Genomic DNA, 14594 nt, shown 5'->3' with positions numbered 1-14594 from the left:
CACATTTAAAGCGTTTCAGTTTGTTGTTGTTTCTTTTTTTTTTCAAATTTATTTCTTATTTTTAAGTCAGACAAATTGACAACCGCAACGAGATGAAATTAAGAAAAACAAATTACTTGAAGACAGACAAATGAATTAGAAACTTTGCCGATAACGAACGCAAACGAAGGCAGCCCCAAACAAAATCAACATAAATAAGAAAAACTTGTTGCTAAATTATAAATAGAAAATGAAATAGAAATATTTTTATATATGTTTGATAAATATATGGATATTTTTTCTGAGCAACATTCAAAGTCATTCAAACGTGTGTGTTTCGTCTTTTGGTAGTTTATAATTCTTTTGATGACACACACAAATACACACACACACACACACACACGAATACACATACATACACACACACACACTTATTTGACATTCATGTGCCGCATTGTACCCACCAGTTGCTGCATGTGTGTGATGTGTGGTGGCGCTAGCAGCACTGCTGCCAGCCCCACCGGCTGCCGTTGTTGTATCCGTAGTTTGATTTTGATTAACGACAAATGCCGAATTCTCCTCCTTGGTAATGCTCATATAATAACACGTGTCATCCTTTTTCATGATGTGCCTGGGCCCAGGGTTCAGTAGTATGGTATCCTCATAGAATTCTGGCAGCTCGGCCGGACGCACGCCCACCAAAGCGACGCCATACCTAAATATAACAAAAATATATATATGTGCTCAGCATTATTATTTATTTATTTATTTATTTATTTTTATTTTTTTTTTTTTGCATTTTACATAAATTTGTATTTGAATGGACGCAAGCGTCGAAATAAATATGAATGACGAGATAAAGAGGCGTGCAAGTTGGCATGTATTTGTGCCCAGCCACTCCCCACACGCCACTCAACGCCACGCCCCTCCGCTTGGCTCGAAACGTCAAACGTCAATTCAGTTTTGTTAACTAAAAAGCATTTTGAAGTATCATCACTTACTTGCGATGCGAATGAAAGCTGGCATAGGTAAAACTTTTGCCCTCGTACTCCCCGAAGAAGCGACTGTCCCCCAGCACAATGTGATAAATCTCGTTGCCGGAACATTTACCATAGAGACGATGCCATTCCTCCGGCGACTGTTGACCTTCCCTACAAAGCGCGAAACGGCAGCGAGATAAAAGTTAAAGGCAAGTTTAATAGGTGCAAGCCAGAAAAATGAGCTCGGTTTTCAGGTTTTTAGTTTCAATTGTTCGGATTCCTATTCGGTTTCGGATTCTCTCTGGTGTCTGGCCACAAATATTTTAAAGCTATGCACACAATTGTGTGCTGGGTTGAACAGACTCATTAGAATTCTTTAGTTAACTAATGCGTCAAGTTATACGCGGCGTATGATTAATCTGGCTTGCGTGTTGAAGCCACAGACAGCCCGAGAGTATTCCATTCATTTAATTTAATTTAATCTTTATTTGCTTTTTTTACACACTTCATGAGCGTGCAGCATTTGCATAAAACTCAGTTTTGCTGCCAGAAACAATTGCGCATTCAATTTAATTAAAACTCGCACTTCAAACTGACGCGATTTGCGCATATTTCCCTTTTACAAATGCGTCCGTCCTTGTGCCAGTTTTATAATAATAATAATAATTATAGCTATATATAAATACGAAAAAATATATGTATATGTAAATATAGGAATATAATTGGAAAAAAATATGAAAAGATTTTAAAGCGGTTTGAAACATATTTTAATTCCAAATAAATTTATTGCCGCAAGTGCAGAATAAAATGGGAAAAATAATTTGACACAAAATGTACAAAAAGAAAAATTAAGCATACAAAAAAGTAAACAAATAAATAAATAAAATTAAATAAATGAAACAAAGAAATAAATTAAATAAAAAATATTGATAGGTACTTAAATATGAAAAAAATAATTATTGTAAATTATTGTAAAAAATTCAAATGCAAAAATAATAATATAAAAAGTAAAAAAAAAAAAAAAAAAAAAATGCTGAATGGGTTGTAAAGGAGTTTAAAACCTATTAAAATTCGAAATAAATGTGTTGCCGCAGGTGCAGAGCTATTTGGCTGCATATCAAAGAAACTAGAATTTGAAATGAGTAAAAACAAATAGCCAGCTATAAAGCTTATCTATGGCCTTTTCTGTTGATTAAGTAATTTGGTCGCCTGAGTGCCTGCCCGGCATGGCGAAGGATAGCAGAAAATGTGATGCGAAATGCCAGATGACACAGGTGACACGCATCAAGGCGGCAAAACTGCTGACGCATAGCAGCTAAATGTTTTTTTCTTTTTTTCTCTCTCTCTCTCTCTCACGCTTTTTGCTAGAGTTGGCTGACCATTAACAGTTGACCGGGCATTACAGGGGACATATAGTATATATGAATATATGAATATATGATGTATATACATGTGTTTTTTTTTTTACGTACTGTCCTCGCGATGTGTGCAGCAGGAGGGTGACCAGCGTGCTGGCGCCGGGACAGGTGCAATTGTTGGCCAGCAGGGCGTACTTGAACTCATCCTCGCAGACCACGTGCTCGGCGAACTTCACATGCAGCTTGTGCTCCGGTCTGGCCACAGCGAATTTCCGCACATCAATATATGTATAGAGAGAGAGCAAATACAAAACGAAAAAAAAAGAGGAAAAGAATGAAAGATGAATGTAAATACATGTAGTTAGCTATATATTGACGGCATTGGTTCTGTGGCACGCACAGCGCTCAAACAGTGAAAGAAATCGAATTAACTGAGGCGTGACAAAGTGTCGCCCGTTACATGCAACAGAACTCACCTGAATATCTGTACATATTGCGGCACATTCGGCGCAAAGTCCTTGACGGCCCAGGACCGTAGTATGGTGTGCTCATCGGCCGCCGTTTTGTCCGCATAGTTGCGAGCAGCCAGTATGAAACAGGCTTCCGCCTCGTTCATGCGCGCCCGTGCCAAGTCGCCGTCCTTCAGGCAGGAGCCCTGTGCGTTTGTCAAAATGTCATTGGGCATTTGGCATTTGGCATTTGGTATTTGGTATCGAATCACAGTTTGTCAAATATTTATTTAACCAACCTGAATGTAGATGACGCGCTGCGCCCAAATGGGCACCTGCAATATCATTCGCATCGTTGTGTCCAGCTCCATGGGACTGAGCAGCACCACATAGAAGTCTTGCAGCAATGGGTGCGCATAGAACTCGTTCAGAAAGTCCATTATCGTATCCGCGTGCAGCGTAGTTGAACAGACAACCACATGCTTCTCGCTCTGCGCTCGATGCGAGGAGTAGCTGCCGCCCAGTTTCTGTCGTTCCATCCAGGTGAAGGCCAATTGCTCAAACTGCAATGCCATGGGGATAAAAATAAAATAACGGATATGAACATCACAAACAATCTTAATATATTTTTAAGAGGAATCCGAGACTTGTTCGTGTTTTATTTGTTTGCATGAGCAACTGTTTTGACATTCCCGCAGCCTTGGCCTAGTCACCCACACAAAAAAGCTCCAAAATTTGTGGTTCTAGCTACTTAAGCTTATGTTCACAAATTGCTATACTTTAAAGATAAAATCCATACTTATGAAAAGAAAAATAAACACTTAAATTCCTATTTTGGACTCAATGAATGAATGAGAAAATCAAAAGAAAAGCAATATATGAATAAGTGGAAACATTTATATTGCTGTATAAATTAACTTGAATTCTATTGCAATTATTTTTAAAATATTTAAGAATATATAAAAAAGGTAGTAGTAATTTTTTAGTATTCAAAAAAAAAATAATAATAATAAATAAATAAATAAAATAAAATAAAAATAAATAAATAAATAAATAAAGAGAGATTCATATATTTAATAAATAAAAGTCGAATTGATACATTTAAAAAGAAAATATTTTGGAAAGATAACAAATAAAATAAAATGAAAAATACTTTATTGTAAGCAGTACAAGTTTGTTATTATTTTTTTTTTTTATTATTTATATGATAATAAGCCTGTTATAAGCTGCATAAATATTACAAAAATATTTGTTATATTTATTATCATTTTTATTGAACAATATTTTAAGTTAACAAACTTAATTTTTTGTATACTGTATATACTATAGAATAAATAAAAAATATATACTATTTTCATTTTATATAAAAAATTTAATATTAATAATTAAAATTTAGTAACTTAAAATGTTCAATGAAAGTATTTTCTTTTCTTTGTTATGTTATTAAATACTTTTTATTGAACAAATAAAATTTAAAAAAAAAAAAAAGATATTTATAGCTATTCTTATCTATCTACCTATCATAAAGCCATCCGATGACGCTCTGCATTTTATATGTGCACATGTAACGCATACATCTACACAATCACTTTGCACACATATATATACAGATATCTTAAGTTTGATAGATTGCTGACATTCAATTTTGACAGCGACACAGAGAACGTTTTTTGTTTAACTCGATTGCAGTCTCAATTGCAGCACTAATATTTTCAATAAAATTTAAGTGCTTGCCAGGCGGGCACACACACACCCACACCCACACACACACTCAACACACCATCCACTCTCACTGCCAACATTTTGGTCACAATGTTGCTGCTGCTTTTTGCTATTGTTATAGCTGGTCATAAATTGTTGGAGCGCGTCGGGCATATTGACATGGAGCTTGTTTGAGAGAAGTGCCTGCAGCCAGTGCCCCAAAAAGTATGCTACAATAAAACAACATTTTGATTGATGCTCTTGTTGTTTGGGCAGCATACAGAGTCCGCCGGTGCGTTCATCAGTCAGTCAGTCAGCCGGTTCTATAACTGTACAGATTCAACAAAAATTTATTCGTTAATTGTTTTGACTCGGGTCAAAATCATGACTCATATATTTATTTATATATATATGTATATATATATTTAGACAGATTGATGACCAGTAGGCGCCATCGACTCATCGGTTAATAGCCATTTTGATTGATTGACTGAGCCCGGTCAACATGCGCCAGCTAAGCAGCTTAAAACTGTGTCCGCTCGCCTATCTGCTCATCTATCTACACGATGTACATAAATATTGGCATAAAAAAGTCTGCGGCAGCCCAGATAAGTCGCCAGCAAAATGTCTCATCTCCGTCTTGTTAAAGTAGTTGAAAGCAGTCGGGAATTAAATGCATTTACTCACCTGCGTGGGCAGCACAATCAGTGCCACACAAATCATGATGACCATATACAGCTGTGATGGCCAAATGTCCGGCACAAAGTCGCCGTAGCCCACTGTGGAAAAGGTCACAACCACATAGTAGGTGCTCTGGAATAGATTCAAATGGCGATGCCCTGCGCGCTGAAAGTGCTGTATACCACAAACACTAAAAGAGAGAGGGTGACAGAGAGAGAGAGGGAGAGAGAGAGGGGGGTTGAGCGTGTTGGACAGACTGAGCAGGTAAGTGAGTTTTTTGTAGCTTACCTGGTGAACACCAGACACAACAATGTGGCCGACAAAATGGTCAACTGTTGTGACAAAGCCGATTGGGATTTTTGCATGGCGCGATGCAAATCGTTCTAAAAAAATAAAAAAAAAAAAATTTAATAAAATAAATAAAAGTTTTTCAACATACAAATTGAGAATTATGGTTAGTTTAACATGCACACACACACATACAGATACTTACAAACATGTTCTCCAGCGAACGTTTGGCCAGCCAACAATTTAAGAATATTGGAATGAAGAGATTGCGCAGCGGTGGATGCACAATCTAAAAGGACAACAAGCAGAAGCAAAAAACAGATAATTATCAAATAACAACAATTCATTTAGCGTTCGATTTAGTGGACTAAGTGTACTTACCGTTAGTGCAAAGGGTATTGTCGTTACTAATTCTAGTATAAAGTGAAATGAGAGTATTTGCTGCCATATGTTGCCCTGTGAATACATAAATGTATATAATATTAGATTAGATTAAGAAAATTTAATCAATGAAATGTTAAATAATAATCGGTGATTAATAAATAATGAGTAAATGAAAAAAAATTCCCCTGTAATGTAAGCAAATTATAAACATATAAATTAAAAAAATATATGTAAACTTAAGATACTTAAATACCATATGTAAAAATATATATTATGAAATATTAAAATAATTACAATAACCAATTTATTTATTTATTTATTTTTAGCAGTAAAAATGTTTTTTAAGTTCGAAAAACATTTTTCTTTCAAATTAAAATTATTTTTAAAATATAAATTTAAGAAATGTTTGTTTTATTAAAAATAAATATATTTTTAAATAAATATAATAATGTATAACTAAATAAAGATACAGAAAAAATCTTAAAAAAATATATATATATATATATATAATTCATAAAAATAAGTATACAATAAATACAAAAAGGTTTATCAGAAATTATAAATATTAAGTTTTTTCAAAAACATATATACATTATTTGTATTAAATAAATATAATATTTTTTTTACATTTTGACTATTATTAAAAGAAATATAAAAACTAAATTTTTATTAAAATAATTAGCTCTAATATTGTATTTTTATATATCTTCCTTCTTTCACATTCAACTCACCTTATAGCCTAGATATGTTAGAACCAAAGATTGAGTTAACGACACCATGGCTAGAAGTAATTGTAGCACCCAGAGGACAGTGGGTCGATTCACCCAGAGTATTGCATCCCAGTTAATAATTGGATTCTCCTGGAACTCCTCCTCCGTCAGCTTGGCAGAGATGATAAACTCTGTCTTATTGGCCACTTCGCAGCCATAGCTGAAGCAAAAAGAGGTTATGAGAAATGCTTGGCAATAAATCTGATTTGTTATTTGGCCGTTGGCCAGTGGCTTACCATGTTATAAATGTTGGATTTTTATCCAATATCACACGTATTATGTAGAGAACACACGACAGTAACTTAAGGAATAAATCGGCAATTCGTATGCGTAAGCCTTGAAAGAGAAAGTAGCACAGAAATAGAAACACACACACACGCACAAAAAATGAAACGAAATTTGGGTCAAATAGCCAAATAGTATAGATAGGTGCGTTTACTTCGGCTGCGACGTGGCTTGGTCAGCCAACAACTACAACAACAACAACAACATGAATAGCAGAGAGAAAACAAAAATAAACCCAACTGCCAGCTTTTTGACTGTTTACCAATCTACCTGTTTACCTGGCCGACCTGTTTACCTGCACAATTATTTCCTAACCAAATCAATATTTACTCAAGTATATTGCGTCTGCCACTACATAGGTAATTCGCCTTTTTTTATGTTGTTGTTGTGTTTGTTGCTTTTTCTTCTGCTTCTTCTTCTGCTTCTTGCGGCTGTTTTTCCAATTGATTTAATTGTTTGTGCGGCCTACGAAAACTTTAATCGCTTTGCCATAAGTTTATTTACATTCGTGAATTCTATGTCGGCCAGTCGGTCAGACTGTCTGGCCAGAGTTGAGTACAGTGGGCACTCGTTTAAGTAGACTTGCGTGAAAGTAAAGTATACTTGAGATATTTGGGAATATGTGAGCCTGGAATTATTATTAAATCACTTGAGTAAACAAAAACAAAAGCTATTGCAAATTTAAAGCTTAAGCAAACGAAATATTTAATTGTTTTTATATGTAAATCATTTTTTACATAAAATTTTCTAAAATATATAAAAAATAGTAATTCTAAACATATTAAAATAATGTGAAATCTCTTCATAAAGAATAGTAAAATTTGTCTACAGTAGAAAGTTGATCTTAGTTTGGTTTTACTGTGCTCCACTAACTTGCTAAGCAAATCACGTAGTAAATCAAATTTGTTTGCTATAAAGAGGATACTCTATCCCTTTCTATCTCTACCCACCTAACCCTAGCAACTTTTTCATTTCCATTACAAATACTTACTTGAACGCTGATTCTTAATGAAATAGAGTTGCAGTCTTTCTTTGAATGTGTTTTCATTCACATAGTACTCCACGCGCACTCTGCAAAGACAACAAAAAATGGAAGGGAAAAATTGTATTAAAATATGATTGAATTCGTTAAGCCTATTAGGCAATGCAAAGCGCATTTCAGTGCTAAACAAATTAGTATATTGTGAAAAGAAAAGAATTGCGTTTGGCGATAAAAATGACAATTGAGCTGATGATGATGCTGCACTTGGCAATTTAATGCGCTTACTGATCACATTATACGGAGCACAAAGTGACACCGCCCGCAGCTTGCGTTGCCCATGGCAGCCATTCCCGTGCCTCGCCACTTTCCACTTGCCACAACAGTCGCTCATGGCATTTTCCATTAAGCAGTGCAGCGCAACGTGTGCCCGACAAGTACATATTAAATTGTCAGTGTATAGACTTTTCTCTCTATCATTCTCAGTCTCTCTTTCTCTCTCTCTCTCTGTCTCTTGACAGCAGCCACGAGCAGCGCCAACAAAAGCTGCAATTGCATTGTAAATGAACTTCCAATTGCACTTGCTGCTCTTGTCTAGGCGGATTAATCCTGAAAAGTTTCAATTGTAGTTGAGCTGATATCCGAAAGCTGCTTTTAACAGCATTAAAGACTAGCTAATGTTGTGGCCAATACTTAAGGCATTAACAAGTCGAAATTCAGCTTTGCCAAGGGCTAATAGCTTGATGTTGGCTATAAGTACTAAAGACACTTCAGAAAAGAATTAAATAGATATTTGAATTAAATTGATTCAAAAAAAAAAAAAAAAAAAAAAAAAAATAAGAAAAAAAAAACAACTAAAATTTTACACCATGAAAAAATACAGTTCAGGACTCAACACCCAACAAAAAATTATTAATAAAAATTATATATATTATTTCTAGGAACTATTCGTACTGAATTATATTATAAAAATTTAAATTAAAAATATTAATTTATTTATTTATCGTATATATTTTCATTGTAGTTAATTATTTACATATGAAAATTGGATATATTTTACTTACAATATGATCAAAGTACTTTAAGTCATCAAGTTTTAATAGAATATATAAATATATATAACTCAATGCTTTGCTAAATTTCGCTTCATTCAAGCAATGGCATTTGAGATAGTTTCACTTGATCTTCCAGCACTTCTTTATTTATTGGCACATCTGTTTCGCCAGTGCTAAAGGAAAACATTGCGTGTGCAACATGGCGTATAAGCAACGCTTAACTGGCAATTCCACTGCAGCTGACAACAAGACGGGGCTTCAATGCAGAAAGCTACTAAAATTGCAATGCAGCCAGCTGCAAGACATTATATTTATGTGTATATATATAACTATGCACGTATCTCAGAGTTGCAGCTTGCAAGTATCTTGTATCTCAAGTTTAGCATGCAAATTGCTTCAGTTTTGACCATAACTCACGAGTGCCTGGCAAACATTCAGCAAAGCATTCAAGCAGACTTTGCTCAAACACTTGACTGCCCTTAGTCTTAGCACGTCTGTCCTTCCGTCTGTCGGGTCTGTCTGCCTAAGGAATTAAAGCGGGCATAGTGCTTTAGCAGTCGAAATGGACAAGCGTTCATTTGAATGCAAGCCTGATGCTTTGTTTGGCAGCTAGTTAGTAAAATTATGAACACACAAAAGCAGCTCAGAGCTTCGGGAGTGGGTTCCGTCCCGGCTGGCGTATACAGGCCAAGGTTAATGGACGAGCGTAGATAAAAGCGTGGCAAGCCGGAATAAATGAGACCCGCGTGGGCAAGTGGAGCCACTCAGCACTCAGCACTCAGTACTCGGCGCTCAACACTGGCGCTCGGTGGTGACCAATCAGTTATGGCACAGTCAGTTCGTGTAGCCGCACACATACACGCGCTGCATACAATCAACTCTGACCTGGCGCTAGAGCCAGACGGAAATTCGCTGACGCTCGGTTCATTCCACTCGGCCAATGAACGCGGCAGAAGAAGCGTCATTTGCAGCTGCGTCTGTTGCTGCTCAAACTATGGTGTATGCTAGGGGCAACCAGCTCACGCATGCTGCGAATCGTCTTGAATGCTCACTTCTGACACATTCCTCTCGGGGCCAAACAATGCCAAAGTTCAGCAGCAGCAATTGAACCCGAGGCGACTTTGATGTTTGGCCTCGCTTGCAGCTCACAGCACAGCTTAGCCAACTTGGCTAACTTCCCAAAAAAGTAGCTGAAAATGTCAACAAACATTCAGAGTCGGTGCAATGACACCAGCTGCTTGATGCTTGATGACATTACATTACACTAAATGCAACAGTTTAGCTAAAGCGAATCAATTTCTCTGATGGATAAAGCATTTCGTCTTTCACGACAAAGGCGTGAATTTTTAGCAGAGAAAGAAAATAAAATGGCAGAGCGAGAGCTGAAAAATTACTGGCTGCCTTTTTATTGTCGTGCAACAACTGAGAATGGTTTAACGTTGTTTTGGGTTGAATTTAATATATATCTTTTAATCTAATAAAATATATAAACTATATATTTCTGAAATATATATATTTATTATTATATATATGTTAAAATTTGTATTAAATTATATATATTTAATTTATATAATCTTAGATTAGTGTTCAATATGTATAAAATTAATAATTAGCCACAACAGTTTTAATTAGATAAATTGAGTAGATCCCTTGGTCTCTATCGGCTTTAAAGTAATGTTCCGTATCTGTTGTGTTTCGTGTTTAATATAATATTCAGCAGCTATATCTTATATAGATATCTGTATAATATATATATTACAATTTTAATTTTCCAAAGCCCGTGCATTGAGGCTGACCTCAATTGCAGCTTTGAGTGCATTTTCCATGCAGACGCCATTAAATAATTTCAGTGTTTGACTTTTATCTACGCTGCGGCTGTAATTATGTGCGCGGCGAGTCTTAACTGTGTTTGGTTTCCCGACTGTAAAAAGCTCTCAGCGTTTTAATGGGCCGCAATCAATGTGAATTGCTTTGGGCAATCAACGCGTCGCAGCACTTTACGCAAAAATACCAAAATACCGCTAGATGATTTTAAGGAGGATGCGCTCCTTTGTTTTATAACCTTCTCAGTTCGGTCGTGCGTCTGCTTAATGGGCCAGCAGCAGCAACAACAACTGTAACAAGATGGACTGGACCTGATGGACCTGATCGTATGGCGACGCCCTGTCGTCATCAAGACCATCAAGCAAGCATGTTGTTGGCTGTTACTCAATTGGATTTCGGGCCATCGCAACGGTCGCCTTTGAGCACAACTCGTCTCGTGAGCTTGTTGTTTGACCATGTCGTGGATGTAAGGTCTTTGTGCTGTGCCTGCTTTTGTGCGGACAACAAAAGCTGCTTCATTGTTATGCCAGGTATTTCATACGGGGCCGCATTGATTTCGAGACCCGCAACTCTGCACAACGAAAAATTTGCTTTAAGGAGAAAAAAAAAGTCGTTCGCTCGTTCAAAGTGAAATTTAATCAAGTTCTGTAATCAAATCTGGGCGCTGCTGCTAATAGAAATGTGAGCGCAGCCGAGAACGAATAACGAAAATCACATTTAAAAATCAATAAAAGGTAAAGACAATACATACATACGTATATGTATATTTTGAAGGCCTATCTAGGTGCGGGCAAGGTGCTGTTAGTAGCGCCGCCGGCTCAGCTTTAAATTCAATATCAACATTCAATTTGACGCTCTAATCAAATGACGAAGCAACAAAAACACATTAACGCGCAATTTGTTGTGCCACAAGGCAAACATTATAATAAGTGCTACAGAAAGTGGCAAAATGCAAAAATAAGAGCACATCAGAGATAAGCGAAATCAAGTGAAAACGTTGCAGTTGGGTTGTACCGACTGCAACATACTCAGTCATGGCTCAAAGGCTGCTAGATGCATTTGCCTATTTTCCACGCCCACAATTGGTAATACTACTTACTGAAATACCGAAATATGCATTTTCTGATATGCCACCGCCCAGTGGGCGTATCGGTGAAATCTTGACACTTTATAATTCAAGGCTATAGACGAGTAAATGCTCCAAATAAATCAAGTCTCTAGCTTCTAGTCTCTTACTTTATATGAGCACACGGCATGGAAAACGGACTTTGCTCAAAAGCCAATATTCTCACTTCACTCTCGTGAATGTGTATAAAAGGTCCATCGTAGTCCGCAAATTGATGCCAGACCCTTAATTCAACGTGCACTTGATGAGCGAAACAACTGCATGCAATCATTTTAAATGAGCTACGCACATTATGCATACGCACTGTCGTCCCTTAACAAGCATTAACACATATATAGAGCACATATACTATATATGTATATATTGAGCTTGGCAAATTGTTGTCACAAACTTTTTTTTTTTTGTTTTTTGTGTGCCAACTTTAATTCTCTCTCAATTATTTGTCGTTGCTTTAGCAAATATTTGCATAACATTCAACCATACGCATGCATATTGATTCCATCATAAAAAAAAAACTTCATCGACTATGCACAAGCTGTTGCTGGCTGTTGTTATTCGCCTCTTTGTCCATGTCAATCGAAAAGTTTTTAGCATTGATTTTCCCAATGCGGCTACATATACATATTTAAAGCACTCTACTCACATATATGTGAATATATTTTATTTTAATACCCAAAATCCAATTATATTCGCAGCCATCTAAATAAATGAAATAAATTTCTTTTTTCACACACACACACACACACACACATACTGGAAACGCAAACCCAAAAGTTCGACAGTTTTTTCAACTTTAGTCGTAGTCCCCTACGTCAAATTTAATTTAATCAAATTAAAGTGCTTTAAAAACAATAGTTGAAAAGTTTTTTTTTCTTGGAGCTGCGCCACGCACAAGTATCAGCAGCAGAGCAACAGCTATTTTTTAATGGATTATATTCCTATATATAAGTAAAATATATAGAAATTCGTTTTTTCTTGGTAATAGCGGAAAAAATTAAAAATATATTGAATGCAAAATAACTAAAAAATAATTTACCAATATTGTAGTATGTAAGAAATTTAAAGTAATATATTTTTAAAGTATCTAAAAGAATGCTTGTAATTTTATAAAATATTATATATATTATTATTAAAATAGATTTATTATTAATAAACATTTTTTAAGTAATATTTTAAATTTAAAAACTTTATCTAAAGCTTAAATTTGGATGAAAATTAAAATATATGTAAATATTTAAGTAAAACTAAATTTAATGTATACGTATCAAAAGCTTTGTATTATATAATAAACAAATAAAAATAAAGTAGCATTAAATATTATTTAAATATTTATGTTTAATATTTTTATGGTATTATTGCTCTTTTTTAAATTAAAATTTTTTGGTAATAAATAAAATATCTGAAACTCAAGAAAATATTAATCTGAAGTCTATAAGGTAGATATAAATTCATAAACGCATTTTCTTTGCACTGCAATATTTATTAATATTTTTTAAGCAGCTGCTTAATTATTACAAATAATATATAACTATAATATTAATGCACTGCTTAGTAATAAACTTTTAAGCTACAATTCAAATACTTTAATTATTAACAAAAATATCATAGCATACTTTTCAGCTCAGTTAAACTTGAGCTGAGCTGCAAGCTACAAATGTAATTATAAAATGAACTAAAAATAACTTTTGGCAAAAACTAAAGCGCCTCGAGCACTTGGCACCCACACAGACACCCACTTCTGCACACACACACACAAACACTTAACACACTATTAGTGTCTCTTCTGATGTGAGTGTGTGCTTTTAGTTGAAATTTGATTAGATTTGATTGCTAATGGCAATCAATTTATTGTTGATTGCTACTTAAATGCTTTTCTATTTTCTATTACATTTTGGACGCGCAGCATAACGCAATGCTTTAAAAATCAATATCTGTATAGGAGAGGGAAGAAATATTGAATTAACGACAACGCTGCGTATACGTAATTTGATTTTACAGCAGTCAACGCCAACGCCAGCGCCAACGCCAATGCCAGCTGAGTGGTTTCAGTTCAGTTTTGCCAATACATACCTGGGTATACGATCATAGGAATCCCATGATGAGAGACAATTGTAGGACGAGTTGCGACTGTTGCCGGCCATATTGCATAATAGATGATCCATTGGCCAGTCGTTTTCAATTATATATCACACGCACATAAGCCACACACATGCACGCCCACACACAGACACACATACACCCAGTTGTATGTGTGAATTGAATATTTCAAAGTTTATAACTAAATTTATTTAGGGGAAAATGTAAGCGGTTTTACGGCTGTTAGCCTCGATTTTGCAACGCTTTTAGCTCTAATTGAGATTCACTTTGATGCGCTAACAATTTTCAATTGATTTTCTTTATTGATGATGATGATGATCTATTGCTTTTCGATTATGCATCACTATTGATTGCTTTGGAGCTGGCTTTAATAATTGATACAATTGGTTGGCGTCTCTTAACGGAATACACGATGTTGGCCAAATAGACTTTAAGACAGTTGGCTGACAGTTCCGGATTCTCACTTTAATCAAAATTGATTGCCCTGCCTGTAATTAATTTGTTGTTTGAGCACGCAATACAGAACGCAGCGCCATGCCCACACACTTAGAGACACAAACACAAACACCCTATTCTGCTAACAGATTTCAATATGATTTTCTTTATGGGTGTCTGTCTGTCTGTGTGTGTGTGTGTGT

The 14594-nt window shown here is 35.4% G+C and overlaps 1 protein-coding gene across 14 annotated transcripts in view; it reads right to left on the bottom strand.

Annotated features, from left to right (window-relative positions):
* Positions 1 to 14594, bottom strand: part of SLO2 (slowpoke 2) — a 154170-nt gene that overhangs the window by 20241 nt on the left and 119335 nt on the right. For all 14 annotated transcript variants that reach the window (XM_089470275.1, XM_089470280.1, XM_089470281.1 and 11 more), the window contains 12 exons: positions 7867 to 7946; positions 6827 to 6926; positions 6552 to 6750; positions 5818 to 5892; positions 5642 to 5725; positions 5437 to 5531; positions 5155 to 5338; positions 3066 to 3329; positions 2794 to 2972; positions 2432 to 2572; positions 981 to 1130; positions 444 to 694 (listed from right to left, as the gene is read on the bottom strand). In XM_089470275.1, coding sequence (XP_089326401.1) covers positions 444 to 694; positions 981 to 1130; positions 2432 to 2572; positions 2794 to 2972; positions 3066 to 3329; positions 5155 to 5338; positions 5437 to 5531; positions 5642 to 5725; positions 5818 to 5892; positions 6552 to 6750; positions 6827 to 6926; positions 7867 to 7946 — 1802 coding nt within the window. The remainder of the gene's footprint in view (positions 1 to 443; positions 695 to 980; positions 1131 to 2431; positions 2573 to 2793; positions 2973 to 3065; positions 3330 to 5154; positions 5339 to 5436; positions 5532 to 5641; positions 5726 to 5817; positions 5893 to 6551; positions 6751 to 6826; positions 6927 to 7866; positions 7947 to 14594) is intronic.

The sequence above is a fragment of the Drosophila arizonae genome, chromosome 5 (genome assembly GCF_054131065.1).
Source record: "Drosophila arizonae isolate 15081-1271.41 chromosome 5, UAZ_ARI_1.0, whole genome shotgun sequence".
Taxonomy (NCBI): Eukaryota; Metazoa; Arthropoda; class Insecta; order Diptera; family Drosophilidae; genus Drosophila; species Drosophila arizonae.
The sequence above is the reverse complement of the archived record's forward strand: the minus strand, read 5'-3'. Positions and strand labels throughout refer to the sequence as shown.